Genomic DNA, 19,834 nt, shown 5'->3' with positions numbered 1-19,834 from the left:
AAGTTAGAGCTAGGCGCGCGGCTATAGTCGTGCTATATTCGTTATATTAACAGTCTTTCTGAAATAGACTAAAAAACTTCGTAAGTGGTCTCCTTACATCAAGTTCAAGTTAACCTCAAATAGAGCAGTGAAGAAAGAAAAAAACAACAAAAAATCGAAGATAAAAAACGTTTGTTCGAAGCCTTTCACTGTGAAGACACAAGAATGCATGACGACATGTGTGAACACACTTTTCCTATCTTTAGTGGTCACTCTCAGGGAATCGTAGACCTTTTTGTCCAAAGCGCACTCTACCCTATTAAATTCAAAGGAGACAGAACAGATGAAAAAAAATTGCAAATTAAAAAATCTGCTTTTTGATAATTGAATACCAGATTTTTAAGGTTTGAGTGCGTTTTAGAATAAATTAAATTAGGTTTGAGTGCGTTTTAGAATAAATTAAATTAGGTTTGAGTGCGTTATAGATAAGATCAAATCATCTACAATTCTTTGTTCGATATAAAATATTGTTAAACAATAAATATTCTAGTTATTCTCAACATTATTTCAGTTATTCTCATTGAGGGTAGGCTACATACTTTTAGTTGGTTTTATTCGATTTCTCAGTCAATTTTACATGAGAAGTGATCTCTCAAGTATGATGAGGCTGCCACAAAATAATGAAATTATAAATGTCGAGAATAGTGTGCAGTCTCCCACCATCACTATCTCGGTAATGATGCATTTTGAGACACATGTTTAATGCAACTTTTTTCTTCATTTCGATGTGTATTAACATGTTTGTGTAGCCCGTATTAACTATAGCCGTACTGTCACAGAATACATACAGAAAGGAAACTTCCTTTCTAACCATGTACTTCATAGGGCACCAAGACGCCATATTGTAGGGAATCATATCTGTCTATAATTTCAAATCACACAAGCTGAATTACACTCAAAATACTATTAGATCAAATAAATTAAATCAATTTAAATTAATACATTGTATCCAAAAATATGTTCAATATTATATTGTATATTCATGACTATAATTTAGTAATCAGTGATTGATCAAACATTTATCAATTGTGATACAAACTACAATATTCTTAGACAACGAGACAAAGCTGAACAGCTGATAACTTGAGATGGAAGTTGCTGCTAAATCGTTGCAAATTTAGGGTATAGGTACAGCTAAATAAATATACTGTAATAGACTACAGCCGTTAATACAGAGTCGTCGTTTCGGAATTGGACCTTCAGTTTTACTTCAGAACCGGTAGACCTATCAGCACCTATTTATTCATATAATCTACTATCAATTTGGTAGAAGACAAGTAACTGAGTCAGTGGCAGTACTCTTATTCAAATGCAATGAAGAATTCTCATATGGTCAGTTTCAAAAACATCTATCAGTTTTTATTTTTGGTTACGATACTCAGCCGCTTGTTTTTCAGTTTGAGGCTCCGTAAATTGTTTTATTCACTTTTATCTTTGTTTGACAGTGATATCGATCTGGTAGTGATTGGAGATTGGAAGACATTACCTCTCAGGACTCTTCAGGATGCTCTACTGAAAAACAACATTTGTGATGAAAATCATGTGAAAGTACTCGATAAAGCATCAGTAAGTTTCGACCGATTTCTGTTCAATTTATGGTTGTGTTTGAAAGTTTTATTCATGAATATGTGTGCTGGATTTTTAAAACTGCTTTTCGTTGACAAATTCCTAACCAGCAAGAGATGGAGTTTGTTTCATAAAACTGAAAATAATTATAACTTGACACAGAAAACAACCAATGCAATCTACTTTTATTGCCGGCTCAGTTCCCTATTTTCATTGGCAGTAAGATATTATGGAGCATGTTTCATAAATTTAAAAAAATTGTATTGCTAATTATTAATAAACAACTGTGAAAACCTATGAAAAACCATGCTCTATCTATTTTGTTATAAGTACTTGTGAATTTCATGAAACAAGGCTAGCTTCTGAAGCAGTCTCAATCAATTCTTGATAAACTAGATATGATCATTTTTACGAAGAACATTTTGGATGTTTTTCAGAATTTCCTTTGTGAGTTGAATAAGACGAATTGAAATTGTCACAATCACTTGTTGTTCCGCAGCGAGGCTAGTTTTGCAATCAATCTGTAGTAAATCTAAATCTCTAGATTTAGCAACTGGAAATATTTCCTAAATTTTTTATAAGTTGTTTTGAAAATTTCAAGTAACTTCATTCAATAAGGATATCTACCACATCACCTTCACTGCAACTCAGTAAGTTTCTGTGGGAGATTTTTCCTGTTGAGCTCTAAATTCAGAGAAAGTTGTCTTTCGGAAACTACTCACTGTTAGTCGCTCCATTTAGAATCACTTAGTATATTCAATTCGAACTCTTGATGCTTGTTAAATTTGATCACTTTCTAGATTAAGTTTGTCTTTTTTCCGATTATTATCTTACTTTTTTCACTTGGTGTACATATTTTATTTTACTCTATTTCCTTCCAATATCTATATTTTTCTTAACAGAAATGATTGAGAAAGTCAATGTGGTTTTGCCTCAGTCATATCGGTTAATTGGTGTTGTCTTTGGTGTAACTCGACATGGATGCTTGCATGCATACAGCTCGCAGAGTTTTTATTTATTAGAATATACAATTCTTTCCTATTTTCTTTTTTTTTTGTTAGATCTAAATAAAATGAAGATTTGCTATCCATGATAGGCCTATCATGATTCACATTTCATTTGGATTTTTGTTTAACGACTATTGAACATCAATTAGCATTACTGTATTATTACAATTTGATCTTTATTCCTATCTTAAAACTATTTTACTAGCATATTTCTGATGGTGATGCATGTTTGGTTTTGTATGGCTATTTAGTTTTTGAGTGTCTGAGATGAAAATATCTTCCCAAATTTTAGTTTGCAAGTTATCAAACGATAGTAAGCAATTGGTTTTACTTCAACATTTATTTTCTAAATTAATGCTATTATTATCTATCAGTACCACAGTTATTTTACTTTGGAAATTGCTAAAAGAAGAGGACCCGTACTTGTTTGACTTTCGTTTTATCTGCATTTACATGACACTATAGACTATATAATCTACAACTGCATTGCAAACTTCTTGATTCATACGTTTTTATTACAGCTGTTATTTGTTCAGCCGCCGAGTGACTATCTAAACCATTAATCCTCAAATTTTTTTCGCCAATCTGGATATTGCACAAGTCTAACTTTCATCCCATTTTCCAGGTCCAGTAATATTTGATAATCGCAATGGAGCTGTTTTTTCTATTGATTGTTCCTTTGAACGTTGTATAGACTACCACTTTGAGCATTTGAGTTTTTGACAAGTTGTTGTAAACAATTAGTTAGGCTTAGGCCATCAGATTTTGCTGTAGTGGAGCCAATTTCTCTTCTATGAGGTCAACAGTGTTTTTGATTGTTTTGGCATTTTTGCCAGTAAGCGTTCCTTTTTACTTTCAGTTTTATATATTTACACCGACTGCGCCATGTTATCACTATCCTCATTCATTATTAAAATAAATTAATTTATTCTATCAATACAATCATACATTAATAATGTACAATCTTTCAATCAGATAACTTATCAAGTTTCGTGTTGGCGACCCTGTTGTCTTTGAAAATTCCTCAAATTCAATTCATGTGGGGTGGTAACCTCTTGGGATTAGTTCAATTATTTAATTCATGTGGGGTGGTAACCTCTTGGGGTTAGTTCAATTAAGATATGTAGATATAATAATATGGTATTTCAAATTAGAAAACCACCTCCCTGGTTTAGGAAGGAAATTCGGTTCAGATGAAAGGAACTAGAAGAGAACGGGCACATTGATATGCCAAAAACCGATCAAAGAGGAGTTGAGTGTGGTTTTTTGATGGTTAGCATTTTAATAATTCTCAGGTTTTAAGCTTTTTGGGAAATTAATATGCCTATCTTGTAGAACTTATAGAACTATCTTGTAGAAGACTAACAATTTAATGAAATAACCTTTTTTTCTAGAAATCAACCTTCACGAAATTATTCGTATTATAAGAAAAATAAAAAATAGTGATTATCCCATAAAACATAAAATATTGGAATTATTTAAAATTCAATGAGATGAGGTGGAAATTTTTGATCGCTGGTGGCAAAAACGATGAACGATTTCCCTGATCAACGAATTTTCCCCCGTTTCTATTCAAAATGTTCAATTCTTGATAGTTCTCCATGTTCTGTTTGTATCCGTCACCGGTTTCATTATTTTTAGTTCTGTTGGTTCTGTTTCCTTAGTAGCTCTTTTGCTTTTCACTGTTTCTTTTTCGTTTCTCGTTAGTTGCATTATTTCTTTACCACTTGTTCTGTTTTAGTTCTACCTTTCTTGATCAATTAGCTAGTTGCATTATTTCTTTTCCACTTTTTGCTGGTTTAGTTCTTCCTTTCTTGATCAAATTGTTGGACAATTATTCATTTTACTCGGCTATTTCAGGTTCCAATAGTGAAGCTGACCGATAAGCGTACCGATATCAAGGTGGATATCAGTTTCAACATGAGCAATGGAGTGAGGTCGGCGCAGCTCATTCAGTACTACAAAAAGCGTTTCCCATCATTGGCAAAGCTGGTGCTCGTATTGAAGCAGTTCCTTCTCGAGCGTGATTTGAACGAAGTTTTCACTGGAGGCATCTCATCGTACAGTCTCATACTTATGACGATAAGCTTCTTGCAAGTGAGTACCACTCCCTATAGCAAAGTCATGCTAATTATAACACTTGACGCTATGGTTGAACGTCTTTTCGGTTTCTTGAGTTGAATGTGTGTCATGAGATTAGATTTTAGTGATTATTGACTACAATGTAGATTACGTAGGAGAATAGTAGCCTACACATTCAACATCACATTTAAAAATCATATAAACAATTAATGATAATCTGGGATAATACCAATAAAGCATGACTTTAAATGATGTCTTTTAATCCTCTTTTCATATATGAAAATAATAACTTAACAATTTTATTATTGGGGTTTAAATTTGTTTCAAATTCTATTTTGGCTTCAAAACATGAGTTTAGCAGCTAGAATAGTTCATATCTTTATATTATACTTGAAAAATTCGGGAGAGGATCAATTTAGGCTGAGAGTTTTACTCTTTCCCGATCATGACGCAGCGTCGAGTGGTTTAGATGCTGGCTTTGTCAACTAGAAGCCCGGATTGGAAAATGGGCATGGGCAAGATACTCTTCTTGGGCCACTCCCGTGATTCGGATGGACACGTTGAGCCGTCGTTAAGTCATGTTAGATGCCCTGAATTTGATCAGTTGCGACCTCAAAACTCTGACTCCAGACCTGAGCCAGTCAGGTCACTCGGCATTATTATTGTATGATTTGTTTCTATATGAATGAATAACATTCACATCAAATTTGATTCACATAAAACAGCCTTATCTTCACTCATCACTGCTTTAGTATTTTTCTAAAACCCTCCTTCCATAACTCATACGCTACCTGATGTATGCCTTTGGGAGAAACTATTAGTCAACTTTAGTCAATCTACTAAAAATATGAACGTCTCTGAACTAATCTAAAATTAATAAATTTTTCTTCAAGGTTATGATAGTAAGAAGCTGCATTATGTCATGCAATAATGATAATAATAATGCTTTATTTTCAACAGCACAATCAATATACAAGAATACAAATTCATAACATCCTAAGCTTGGCTTTCGCCGTCAGCTCGAGTTGAGATTTTTCATTATTTTATTTATGATAAGAATTACAAAAATATTTATTTTAAAAGTGAACATTTAAGAGAAATTCAACATATACAAATGGATCAAACATAACAGATAGATAAAATTAATAATATAAAAGAAAACAATTTTCAGAAAATCTCAATGGGCTATTCCACAGTATCAAAACATGCATAGACGTTATATTGAACAGAATGCGAATTGGAAAGTGTCATATTTCTTTTTATTTTGTTTTCAATCGACATTATCCATATATGCTCACCCTACTACAATAGTTGAAATTCTCTAACAAGAACCACTGATAATGCCAAGCCACTCTACAAAATTCAACCAGCCCCCGCCAATTTCCTCCGTTTACAACTTCTAGATATTCATTTTCCCAGTTGATTTTCCCAGCCACCTTCGTCACCACTCACCCAAACACCAAACACCGCGTCACAAAATGAAACGTTTCCTCTATTTCACCCGCATTACACATGGAACACAGTCTAATTTTTCCCTCTAACCACGGTCTGTTATTCAAATTTAACATTTCCCCTCTCACTTTCATTATCCACCTGATGTATGACAAACCAAATCCTCATTTAAATAGCAATGACCCCCACCCCCCAAATTCACACTCTTAAAACTTATATGCATGATTTGATATCTGGCTGCATTTGTTGAGATCTTAAAATCCTTAATGTATCTCAATTTCCTTAAATTCCAAATTTTATTAACTTCACTTTTCCAATTACTCAGATTGTCCAAACTCAAATCAACATTGGCACCCAGCTCTTGCGACATATCTAACCAGCTCTTATACCAGAACACTCTATTTTACAACTTGGGCTGCTAGTAGTTTAGCAAAGCGCCAATCCTCCATTTTCATAACCAAATGCAATCGGAGCGTGTATTCAAAATGGAGCGGCTCTCCTGTTTCTAAGAAAAGAATATAACTCGGTGTATTGTAAGGCAGGTTGAACAATCTTTTAATGAAAAAACGCCACAATTTTGTCACCTGTTCAAACTTTCTATATCCCCACACCTAAGCAGCATAAACCATGATTGCCCTTGCTACAGATCTGTATAAAACCCACTTAGCCGACAATGGTACTTTTCTATTATTTATTAATTGCTCCCAGCCAGCATTTAGTCCTGTTTTCACACTTCCCAATTTATCTTCAAGATGAGGAGACATGCTAAGGGTTGATGTCATAATTACTCACAAGTACTTATATTCGTTAACTCTTTCTATCCGATTTCCGTCAAAAAACTATTCCTCCTGTCTCCCTTGCCTTCCGCCATTTTTAAAGACCATTATTTTAGATTTATACAAGTTAATTCTTAGATTCCATCGCTTGCAGTAAATCTCTAGGCTGAATATCAATCTTTCTGTTTCAGCTAGTAAAACAATATCATCACCATACATAAGAAGTTTTATTCTTAGATTTCCCACTCTTGCTCCACATCCCAATTCACCCTCCAAATCATTCAAAAAAGTGAGGACTCAATTGACAGCCCTGATTTAAGCCTACTCCTGTACTGAACTCTTCCGTCAGACCATCCTCACCCCATACTCGTGAAGTGGTTCCATTATTTCCGCAATATAAGTTACTGAGCATCTTTAAAAACTTTGATGACATCCCTCATAGGCAACAGCCTTGTAACAATTGTCAATAATTATCTTATCTTATCTCATGCACGAGAGTTTGTAGAAAAGCGCTCGTCTGTCCACCGTATCGAACGCGGATGAGAAGTCGACGTAAATACAGAAGAGTTTACCTCGTTTTCGACTAATTTTCAACTTGGCTATCGATAATAAATTGAATATATTGTCGACTGTGGAATATCCCTTCCTGAAACCTGCCTGATATTCGTTTAGTATTTTGTTAACGTGAACCCACTTTTCTAATCTGCTCAATAAATTACCAGCGAAAAGTTTTGCTATTGCGTCTATGAAAGATATTCATCTGTAGCTCTCAGTCTGATCTCCCTTTTTGTATAGAGTGAAAGCTATTGATTTTTGGAAAGAACTTTGGACGTTTGCCGTTTTATAAATATTATTGAATAATCCCGTTATTCTTCTCAACAATTCGTCTGGGCCATTCTTATAAAACTCATATGGGATGCCATCCTGACCTACTGCTTTATTATTTTTTTTGTCTTTCGTTAGAGGGCTTTCAACTCATCCAACTCGAAGTCGCGATCATGAATATCATTGAAAAGCAACGGCTCTGCGTACAGGACTGGGTCAGCGCTCAACGGTGGATTCAATAGCTTTTGAAAATGTTTCACCCCAATTATCTTGAGCTTATGCTAGGTAGCCATTCGTCTAGATGGTTTCTTGAAAAATCTTATCGCCTTCCAAAATTTCTTTGTCATTAGCATTATTCAACTCTCCGTAAATATCCGCATGATACGTTTCTCGTTTAGTCTGACATAGTTTCTTGTAAATCTTTCCCTTCTCAATGTACAAATCTTTCAATGTTCCTAAATAGATTCAACAGACTAAACATTTTATCTCGAGCTCTCTCACAGTCGTTATCAAACCACCTCTGCTTAAAGTTAGCATGACCCTGACACTGTAGAAATGATGAGCTTGACGCCTTTTCTATGCAATCGCAATCTTTTTTTTATCGCCATCTGATTGTCTTCATTATTGCCAGTTACTGATTCTCACAATCTTTCTGTAACCTTATCTTCAAACAAACGCCCATCACTTCTTCCCCATATAAGCTTTCTCGGCAAGGATCTACTGTTGTTATCATTCTCATTTCTCAATTATTCATTTCTGAGCTGCAAACGCAACGGCATATGATCTGAGTATGACTTCTATAATACCAAAATCGTTCACAAAATTCAACAAATCTGCCACCGCAACCAAATCATTCACCGTTACTCCCATGCTACCAATAAACGTTAATTCCCCTGGCCTATCACTTGATGTTCTCTCATTGATAATAATCAAATTATAATCTTCACATAGCTCTAAAAGCCTACGTCCCTTATTATTTAGCTCTTTATCTTTATAAACTCTCTGCAATGAAATCCTGTCGTTATTTTCAAGTAAGCTTTCATCATTTATCACCCTCCCTGTTCCAATCCGTACATTCATATAATACAAAATTATAAACTGAGTTAGTGTACATATAATATTAATCAAATTCACAAACTCATTATTACAGTTATTACCGTTCAAGTAAGGAGGTATTTAACTTAACTTATATTTAACTTAAATATCATTACTATACATTTATAACTAAACTATCATTTATTCTTCGAAAATCTATCTGTTTATCGCACTTAGACAATTTATTTATACCCATCAGCATCTCGCCGCTGATCGATCTTCATAATTGTCAAGCCTACTAGTAAATTGATTATTTAGCTCCTTCAAGCGCTGAATCTCTTGTTTGAGCTGACTATTTTCCTGCTTAAGACCATTGACTAGTGCAGCTATTCCCGAAATATCGTCCTTTGTTGCCAGCACACTGAACTTCTCCTCGAGCAGTCCTTTAATTGTAGCCTCAATAAGTTGTACTAATTCGTCGTTCCGTGAATCACATCCCTTTTTTGCAGCTTGCATTTCCGCTTCCGGTGACTCACGTTCGCGTTTTTCACCTCTCGAATGTTTTGAAAGAAATTTGTCATGAATTGAGTTGGATTCTACTGATGAAAAAGTTGACTAAGAGAACTTGTAGAGGTTTTAGTTTATCATATAATGTAATTAAAATTATGAAATTAATTGTTTGTGAATGAACTGAATTTGAGTGATTTCGCCGGTTTATCATCTTGGGGGATCAAGGCTCGAGTGAGGTTTGAGTTCACGTTAACTAATAGCATAGTGAAAATACCATAGACTAAGAACAATGAAGAATTTTCTATCTTTTCTCTATTCTAATGATTCTTTATTCTTATTCATACTATTCATACTATATACTACTACTACTCCTCGGCTCTACAACCCATTGAGGGTCTTGGCCTCCCGCAATATGCCTCTCCATTCATCCAGATTTTGAGCTTTCCTTCTCCATCCTCTGATTTATTCGCATTCTTGGTCTTCCCCTCAGTCTTCTTCCTCCAGGATTCATTTTGTGGACTTTCTTTGCGCTCCTTGAGTCATCCATGCGCTCCACATGTCCTAACCAACCTAGACGTCTCATTTTTATTTCAACTACAATGTCTGGGTTGTTGTAGAGCTCTCGCAACTCTTGGTTAGTGCGGATCCTCCACTCTCCATCACTATAGGTGGATCCTCCACTCTCCATCACTATTGGTGGATCTTTCTTTCCCAGACATTGAGTATGGTCTCGTCCCTCTGAGTAAGTACCCAGGTTTCTGCACCATATAGTACGGCTGGTCTTATGACAGTGTTGTAAACTTGCACTTTTAGCCTTCTTGAGATAAGTCGGGAATTGATAAAAGTTTTTAAAGCATAATAACATCTATTCCCAGCTGATACTTTAGCTTTGATATCTATTGGGACTTCGTTTTTTTGTGTTATTACAGCTCCCAGATATTTGAATTCCTCAACCTTCTCAAAACTACTGTCTCCAAACACAAAACGTCTTTCATTCCCTTGGGTATTTTTTCTACTATTGTGCATATATTTTGTCTTATTATTATTAATTTTGAGACCTGTTTGCTCAGATCCAGTCTTAAGTTGGTCAAATCCTTCCAGTAGGGCTCTTTTATTTCTTGCTAGTAGGACCACATCATCTGCGTATGCCATGTATTGTAGAGTCCTATCCATGATGGTTCCATTTGGGTTAACTGTCAAACTCCGTATAACCTTTTCCAAACTAATATTGAATAGCATGACCGATAATACATCTCCTTGTCTAAGTCCATTACTTGCCAAGAAACTGTTGGACAGGCTTCTCTGGATCTTCACTCGGTACTTTGTACCTTTCAAAGTCATTCTCACTAATCTTGTGTTTGCCAGGTATACCGAATTCAATCATACTTGCTAACAGACTATTCCTTTTCACACTATCAAATGCTTGCTTATAATCTATGTATAATTGGTGCAAATCAATATTATACTCATGGCATTTTTCCAAAATTGTACGGATAGTGAATATATGGTCTGTGCATGATCGGTTTGGTCTAAATCCAGCTTGGTAGTCCCCTAAAATTTCTTCCATATAAGGCATCAACCTTCTACCTATTATCTTGGTTAGGACTTTATAAGCAATATTCAATAAGGAGATACCTCTATAGTTTGAGCAGTCAGTCTTGCTTCCTTTCTTATGGATAGGGCAGATTACCGCCATCCGCCAATCTTCAGGCATTTCTTCTTCTCTCCAAATTTGAACAATTAAACTATGTAAAGCTTTGAGAAGGGGTGGACCACCGGCCTTTATCATTTCTGCCGTTATTGTATCTTCCCCTCATACTATATGTATATGATTAAAATGATAGACAAAGGAAAAAAATAAGGTAACTAACTATAGTACATTTAATTGATAGGTAATTTCCTATGATATAAAATATACTTCAAATACGATTTAATGAATAAGTGAACTTACAAATATTGAACTGAAAATATTGATAATGACTAATAAACAGACTAATACACATGTTCCACACGTTTGGAAAAAAGCAGATGATTCGCCTCATAACCATGTGCTATTCCTCTCCCGAATGTAGATAGGGTTACACATAGTCCGAAATAAGTCTTGTTCACAAGATTGTAATATTGTTTTCATAAAATTTTCAGTCCAAAAATATGTTCACACAGCAGATTTTTGAATTTAAATGTTTCAAAACCAAATATAGAAGAAATATTACACATTATTATCACTAGAATTGGAAATTCTCAACTCACATATTAAAGAACATTTTATAACAGAAATTAATCATGCTAGTATTCTAATTATATATATTGACAAAGGGGACCCAGCTCCCCGAAAATTCTAGTTTAAATGTAAGTTTTTAAGTGTTTTTAATCTATCCGTGTCGTGTGTATCCTGTTTATATATATATATATATATATTATATATATATATATATATATATATATATATATATATATATATATTTTCAAGTGTTTTTAATCTATCCGGGTCGGATATATATATATATATATATATATATATATATATATATATTATATATATATATAAACAGGATACACACGACACGGATAGATTAAAAACACTTAAAAACTTACATTTAAACTAGAATTTTCGGGGAGCTGGGTTATATATATATATATATATATCCGACCCGGATAGATTAAAAACACTTGAAAACTTACATTTAAACGAGAATTTTCGGGGAGCTGGGTGGGCCCCCTTTGTCAATCAACCAGGAAGTGAAGTGGTGAGATTTGAACATTCTAATGGTCGTGACCACAGAGACGCGGTAGAGACGTTGTGCAGACCTTAGAGCACAGACGAATGGAGGCGCACTGATTGAAGGAGCACTACGGGATCAGTTGGTGGGCCATGATGGGTTATTTCAAGCGGGAGATTTCAAATTTGAGTGGGTTATGGATAAGGAAAGGTGTAGATTATGAATTGATAGAAAAGAGGAGATTTAAAATTAGAAATCCGAAATGAAGTAGAATAAAATTAGAAAATGGAATTATAGAATTGAACTGGAATTAGATTTATTTTTTTTAATTTTTATTTTTATTGAAAATTTATTATATATTTGATAGCTGTGAAATTTCTTATATATGATGAAATTTATTTAAATTTAATTGGACAGTTGGAGTAGAGTTGATAGTTATGGTACTATTGCTGTCTGTTAAGACCAGGACTGGAAGCAGCTCCAAGCTCCCAAATAAAAGCCAATTCTTTCGTCTTGACATCTATGGAGGGGGCTGTGGGAGGGAGAGTGGCAAGGACTTTGACTTTGAAGCATTGGTCAAAGTTCTTGTTGTGCTTAGAGCCATGGGTGGGGATGGGTAGGGAAGTATTATTTTTAAAGGAAGCCCTGTGATTGTTGATCCGGAGGTTTAGGGCAGTGGTGGTTTTCTGTTAAGTGCTACAAATTATATATATATAATATATATATAATATATATATAATAAAAGAGAGTAGTGTTTGTTCACATCAAAACATGTTAACTTGTGGATTGCATACCGGAAAAACTGTAATGATTTAGATCTCCAAATTTTGCACATAGATTCTAAAAATATCAAAATCGTGCACCTCGAAGCCCAAATTTCAATTTTCTTTCTAGATTTTCCAGAATTAATGTTTAAATTTGATTCATGGTACATCATACGGCATACCTACATTGTTGTAGATGTGTTTGTATAAAGGAAGCTCATAAAGAAATTGATACGCTGGTAACAATGTGTTGCAATATGTGTTTCGATACAGGAAGCTCATGCTTCGATACCAGAGTTTTGATACAAATGCTGGCAGCTTATTAATAGCGATTGTGATAATATTATATTATTGTCAGTTGTTAAGTTTTGAATATCAACATTTTATTGATTCTCAGTCTTTCAAATTTTCGAAAAGCTGTTTGTGTCATCTTTAAATACGATATTAAACACATCTACCATCTACCCATCTACCATACAACACTACCGCCGCCGGTACGAGCGGTGAGTTAAATTATGTAAGAGTTTTGATTTTTAATGAAATCAATACAATAATATAGCCAACATACTATATTGTTTCGCTGACAAATTCCTAAATCGGTGAAATATTGACAACTTTTTCTTAACATAAGAGATGCTTTCAAGTATGATGAAGGTTAGGTACGGTACCGTATGTAGCCTACTGAAATCCGTGTATCAGTAACGGAAATTTGTTGAACCCAATTGAAGAGCTATATTATTAAGCTTTTTGAACAAACATTTTAAATAATACGTGTCGAATTGAATCTTTTTTAAATGAAATATGCCACATTTATTTTCATTCTATCACTGAAAAGATAGATAGGCTACGGGATGACACAAACTCTTCCAGTAGGAGTAAGGATAATGTTGATGGAGGCTATAAGTTTTTTCCATACAATCCATTCCAACAGCACACGTGGCGTAAGGGTAAAGCACTCGGCTTCAAAGCGAAAGATACTCGTTTCGAGTCCCGAAGAAGTTTCAATTTTTTTTTCTCAATTTTTACTTTCCTTGCCCTATTACCCATAGGTAAGGAAAGTATTGCTTTCCGAAAAATTAAGGTACCCCAATTTGTAAATTTCTATACGTTTCAAGGTCCCCTGAGTCCAAAAAAGTGGTTTTTGGGTATTGGTCTGTGTGTGTGTATGTGTGTGTGTGTGTGTGTGTGTGTGTGTGTGTGTGTGTGTGTGTGTGTGTGTGTGTGTGTGTGTGTGTGTGTGTGTGTGTGTCTGTCTGTCTGTCTGTCTGTCTGAGTACACGATATCTCATCTCCCAATTAACGGAATGACTTGAAATTTGGAACTTAAGGTCATAACAATATAAGGATCCGACACGAACAATTTCGATCAAATTCAATTAAAGATGACGGCTAAAATGGCAAAAATGTTGTCAAAAACAGGGTTTTTCGCGATTTTCTCGAAAACGGCTCCAACTATTTTGATCAAATTTATTTATTTAGTCATTGATAAGCTCCATCAACTGCCACATTCCTATATCTGTAAAAATTTCAGGAGCTCCACCCCATCTATGCAAAGTTTGATTTTAGATTCCCAACTTTCAGGCTTCAGATACAATTTAAACAAAAAAATTCAAGTGGAAAAGATTGAGCATAAAAATCTCTACAATTAATGTTCAGTTACATTTTCACCTAAAATTGAAAATAAGCTCGAAATTCGAGAAAATGTGATTATTTCAATTGCAAACTGTTGTCAACTGTTGATTCTATTAAATAATTCACTATGAAGAGATAGCAGACCTCGTGTGTTTCCAGCGTTATTGTCCTGTCACCAGCTGGCTCAGATCTTTGAAATTTGAATAGGTTAGTAGTAGACTTGAGATGCGCGGGAACACTAGCGTCAGATGATCAATTTTCATAATGGCAAGGAAAGTTGTGTGAGTGCGCCACACCAGATTTTCTCCCTCGAAACGTACTATCATCTATATAAATAAAAATCGAGCCTCAAATTTTGACGTTCAATAACTTTTTTATAAACAACCATTAACAATAAATAAACCACTGGAAAATTACAAATTACAATGATACAAAAATAATCCAACCTCAAATAGAGCAGCGAAGAGAAATTAGCAACAAAATATCGATGATGCAAACACCTAACCACAAAAGGAATTCTTTTCGAAGCCTTTTGCCGATGCCACAAAATGTCTGTACACACATGTTTGAACAATCTCAAATGAACAAGTAGGCCAATCGTTAGTGTTCGCCCCAAGTAGACGAGGATCTGTTGGTCGGAACTGTTCAGTTTCATGTTGAAACATATTGTTGAGGTGGGTTGAGGTATTCAAAACAGAGACAATGGCCCATATGAATAAAACCAGAGCAAATGCTCATGAGCAAGAGCATGGAGAATAAGGTTTTGCTCATGAGCAAAATGTAGAATCAAAAGCATTTGCTCATTTTTATATGAATAAGCTTTACCTTACACTCTTACCTTAGGCTCCTGAACTCTGGAGCAAATGCTCACGTATTTTAAAGATTTTTCATCAGCTGATTCGCTTTTGTAGCCTTAATCTGTTTTTATAGCTTACGGAAGCGCTAAATATGCAAGTAGGGTGCACCGCTTGTGTTTGCGTCGTCTGCTCTGTTTTCTATTTATGATTATTAATAGAGTTTTAGGTTAGTTGAGTTTAGAATTTTGAAATAATAGCGTGAAAAAATGTCATCTCTATAATAATCTTCAGCATATTCTTATAATATCAATAGCTTCCTATAATCGTCTACACTCTCATCTTCTTAAATGTCCATTTCCTATTTTGTGATGGCTATCTTTATATCAGTTATATCTTTTGTATTTATACTTTTGTATGAATAATGGTGATATATAACATGGTTGAATCTAAAAAGAGTTTTATAGTTCTCAACTATTGGTTGGTTTCCTCTTCCTCATACGAATTAGTTGAGCCATTTTACTATGAGCAAAAGGTGATAAGCTGCTCTAGACTAGACTCACCTTTTTTGAAGCATTTGCTTCGAAAGTTGAGCAAATGTTCTAGTTTATTCATACAATTTTGAGCAAAAGCTTTTACTTTTGAGCAAATGCTCAAACTATTTTTTTGATGAGCATGAGCAAAATGTTTTGCTCACGTTTATTCATAGAAAATGAAGCAAATGCTCCATATTTTAGAATTATAAGCAAATGCTCAACTTTATTCATATGGCCCGATAACCGAGAGAAAAGCCAGCAGACTCTGATCTGTAAGACCAGCAAGGATGCCTGAAAGCATCGCCAGTGGCAGATCCGCACGCCATCATGCATCAATTTAAACTTTAAGTTTGCAAGCTCTTGTATTGCAGTATTTTTCTCTTATTGTCTAATGTGTCTAAAATTACAAGAAGTTCACCTGCACGTTGACTTTTCTTGACCCTAATATTGTATTTTGTGGAATGTTCTCTTTTAAAGCCCTTTTTATGTTTTCACTCCTTTGCTTCTCGTCCCCTTTCAACTCAAAAGGTTTTAGCAGAGCAACATGCTATTTTGCTTGTATTTTCCTGACATTATTTGAAGTTTGGTCAACTGGTGTTATTTTTTATGTAGTTTAATAACATCAGCAAAACTAGCGGGCTTCTCAATTTCCTGTATAGATTACTCAAATAATAATTGATTGCTCCAGTTTTGTGCCGCCTGAACTCTATATTAGCTGGCTTATTGTAGTTGCACGGATTTCAATTTTAATTCAATTCATTTTATTTTCCAAAAAATATTGAACTATGAAAAGATGAATCCAAATATGAAATCATAAATCATCTCCACTCATCACCCAATAAAATAGAAGGAAAAGGAATGTTGTACAGTAAACTTCACTGAATTTCAATTGTCATTCAACAATCCAATTTATCAGGTTCAAATCGTTGAATATCACTTTAAATTCCCAGCAATTATTGACTATTTCTTTTTAACAATCAGAAAAATCTAATATGAACATACACTATAAACATTGTGCTGATCTGAATCGATCTATGGTAATAATAGGAATTGAAAGAATGGAAAATATCATACCATTCCAAGTGATGTCTGTGTATTAGAACTGCTGAGTGGATAATGCATACTGAAAAAGTCATGAATAGTTCAGACCAGCCTGGCGACTTTGATGCTTTTGAAACCGGAATCTTGTTTTATTTTTATTAAAGAATGATACGGAATGAAAACCAAGTATCATAGTACAAAGCAGTTCGATACTTTGTATCATGAGTAAGATAAACATAATCATGGCTTGTCGATTTCAGTCGCTGAGCTAAATCCTCAGCGTTGCCATAATGCGAAAAGCATAACCATTGTACCAACTATTCTAAATTATCGTATTGTATTTCGTGAAGCCATGCTTTGTTAAAGCCAGTTACTCAGAAAGCGTTTTTTTGTTGTTCGATGTTTTGTCGTCCTTATGAATTCTGTTGAATCAAACATAATGTTATTTCAGAAGTTGTGCTGAACCTGGTAGAACTCATAGGAACGGTAAAAAATCAATTTTACGAAAACTGGATTTAGAAGATCAATACGATAATGTGTTCTATCAAAATTTAATCACAGAAATGTTTAAGTGAAAACATTGGGCGCAAACCTTCTGCCATTTGGAAACAAATAAATTTATGAAAAGCTTGATAGCTTGAATAGTGATCTGATATTTGTTACACGTTTTTAGTCTAAGACATAATATGTCTTAGACTAATTTTTAATGTTTCTTCAATCGGCAGGAAAACTTTGGTTTTTCAAAGTTATCTTACTCCCTTATTTTGGGGTATTTTCAGAAATCAAGATAAATATCCTACCAAATTTCTTACACGAATACAGTGTAAGTTGTATTATATATAATAGCTACAGTACGTATGTACTGTAAAGAAAGCTTTATTAAAAACAGCCATAACTTCCTTGTTTTCGGATATTTTCGAAAACGGGACTTACGCTTTTAAGAATTTGGGGTCGCTGAATCCAAATCCGAAATCAGAATCTTTCTATCTTCATTTTCAAGAAAGATAGTTTTTGAGAAAAAGTGGTGACCGGAGAGACGTAGAATCACCATGTGAAAGCGGCGATTTGTCCGCTAGTATCTCGATCCAAGCCGGTTTCTGCTTGCCTCGAGGGGAAAAGACGTGACAAAAGGAGGTTCCTGGCTAGGAGTCACCATGTGAAAGACACGATTTGACTCAATGTACTTCGACAAAAAAACGTGAACACTGTTCAGTGTTCAAGAAAATGTATCCGAATTTGTGCCTTATTTGGTCTACATTTTATTTATCAATGTATGTCTATATTTTTCTGAAATAAATATAAAAATGTTTTGTTTCTTACAAGTCTCCTATCATCCAATTGAATTATTCCCTATTATTACTATTATTTATATTGTTTATGTATTGCTCATTTCCTATTATTCATAGTTATTATTCTGATTTTCACTTGAAAAATTGAGCATCTACGCTGTTCTAATAGATCGATTATTTCAGCTCTATATTTTTAGACATCACCTGAATATAACACTTGCTGATTGTTATACTATCACCTTTTTCAACCAATTTACTCTTTTGGATATTTATAATCCAAGAGTATGAAAATTATGATTTACAAATAAATTATTTTGTTCAAAAAAGTGAAAATCATTGTAATGACTATCGATCATTGTACAGAAAATCTCAACCCTGTACTTTTTTATTGTTTTATGAATATTGTGTATCTGTTGGAATGGTTCAGTAACTGATGATTTTTTCTACTGCAATTAATTTTGATATATGTGCAATGTAGATGTATGTTATGGGGAGCTGCTGAATAGTAGGTATTCCCTCCGATAATATTTGGAAATGGGTAGTTTTATATTGCTAATTGCATGTTGGTATGTTCATGGTTGAAGGTTGTAATCAAATACAAAGGTTTGTATTCAATTTTCATGTGTCGTATTTCTCAATTGATATTTTCAATTTAAGTTGACAGAATTATTTTTTCTCACAGTGAATCATGAATATTCGAACCTTTAATGGTACATAACTGTGTGTAATCCGTTCTTAGATACTTGTACCTAATTTTACTTGTGCTATGTACTTGTATTAAATATTTGAATTTGAATAATGGATTTTTTAGCTGTCATGAGTACTCAATGCATACGAATGGTATGATTCACTGATGATTTGAATGAAAGTTACCAAACGTCCTTGCTGAACACATTATATTTCAATTGACGCTGCTTGAATTTTCTGATGTTTTGAAACTGACGAATGTTGCCGATGTATTTAGTGAAATTTACTGATTTGTGACTTGTGATTGTAGTTGCACAGGCGCGCTGACGCCCATCTGCCCAACGCTAACCTGGGAGTGTTGCTTGTCGAATTTTTCGAGCTGTATGGCCGTCAATTCAACTACCTGAAGACGGCCATTCGTGTCAAGGAGAATGGCACCTACATTTCGAAAGAGGTATAAACTTTCAGGAAAGCATACATTTCAATTTTATTTTAATCTCGCCTTTTTTTGGAATTGTCATCTGTTCCCGAGGACGTTTGCCAAAATTTAATTGTTGATACTTGTTATTAATAAGCATATTTATAGGTATAAGACATTTGTTATAACTATATCTTCCATGCTCTATAATCTGTATACTGTTAATAATTCTAACTTTTAAAATTAACATGTAGGCTACGGAATAGAAAATAATAGAGTTGGTGGAAAGTATGGAAACAGCCTAATATTCCTTTTACAAGGATAATTTGAGAATATGTTTCATTTGGGATCTTATCTGTATGAAAAACTACTTTTCTGTCGCTTCAAATTCCATTTTTTAAATGGCAAGGTGGTAATATGCTACATGATTTCGATAAAGAATTTCAAGATAAAATGAAATCATTTCTCTTATACAACGAATTTATTTCTGGTTCAAATATGAACTAATAATATTAGAGAACTGTATGATTTAAAAACTATGTAGAAATATATCAAGAAATTCCGTGCTAACAACATAACATCCAGAAAATTGAAGAAATGACACCAAATAATCCAGGTTTCAATACTACTCGAATGATACCTTGCAGTCTCCTGTAGAAGA

At 34.1% G+C, this 19,834-nt stretch overlaps 1 protein-coding gene across 1 annotated transcript in view; it reads left to right on the top strand.

Annotated features, from left to right (window-relative positions):
* The window catches only part of LOC111062253 (terminal nucleotidyltransferase 4B-like), a 71,832-nt gene that overhangs the window by 4,394 nt on the left and 47,604 nt on the right, over nucleotides 1-19,834 (top strand). The window contains exons 3-5 of the mRNA XM_039441390.1: nucleotides 1,485-1,605; nucleotides 4,473-4,709; nucleotides 19,066-19,209. Coding sequence (XP_039297324.1) covers nucleotides 1,485-1,605; nucleotides 4,473-4,709; nucleotides 19,066-19,209 — 502 coding nt within the window. The remainder of the gene's footprint in view (nucleotides 1-1,484; nucleotides 1,606-4,472; nucleotides 4,710-19,065; nucleotides 19,210-19,834) is intronic.

Source organism: Nilaparvata lugens, chromosome X (genome assembly GCF_014356525.2).
Source record: "Nilaparvata lugens isolate BPH chromosome X, ASM1435652v1, whole genome shotgun sequence".
NCBI lineage: Eukaryota > Metazoa > Arthropoda > Insecta > Hemiptera > Delphacidae > Nilaparvata > Nilaparvata lugens.
This window is presented reverse-complemented; position numbering and strand designations above follow the sequence as displayed.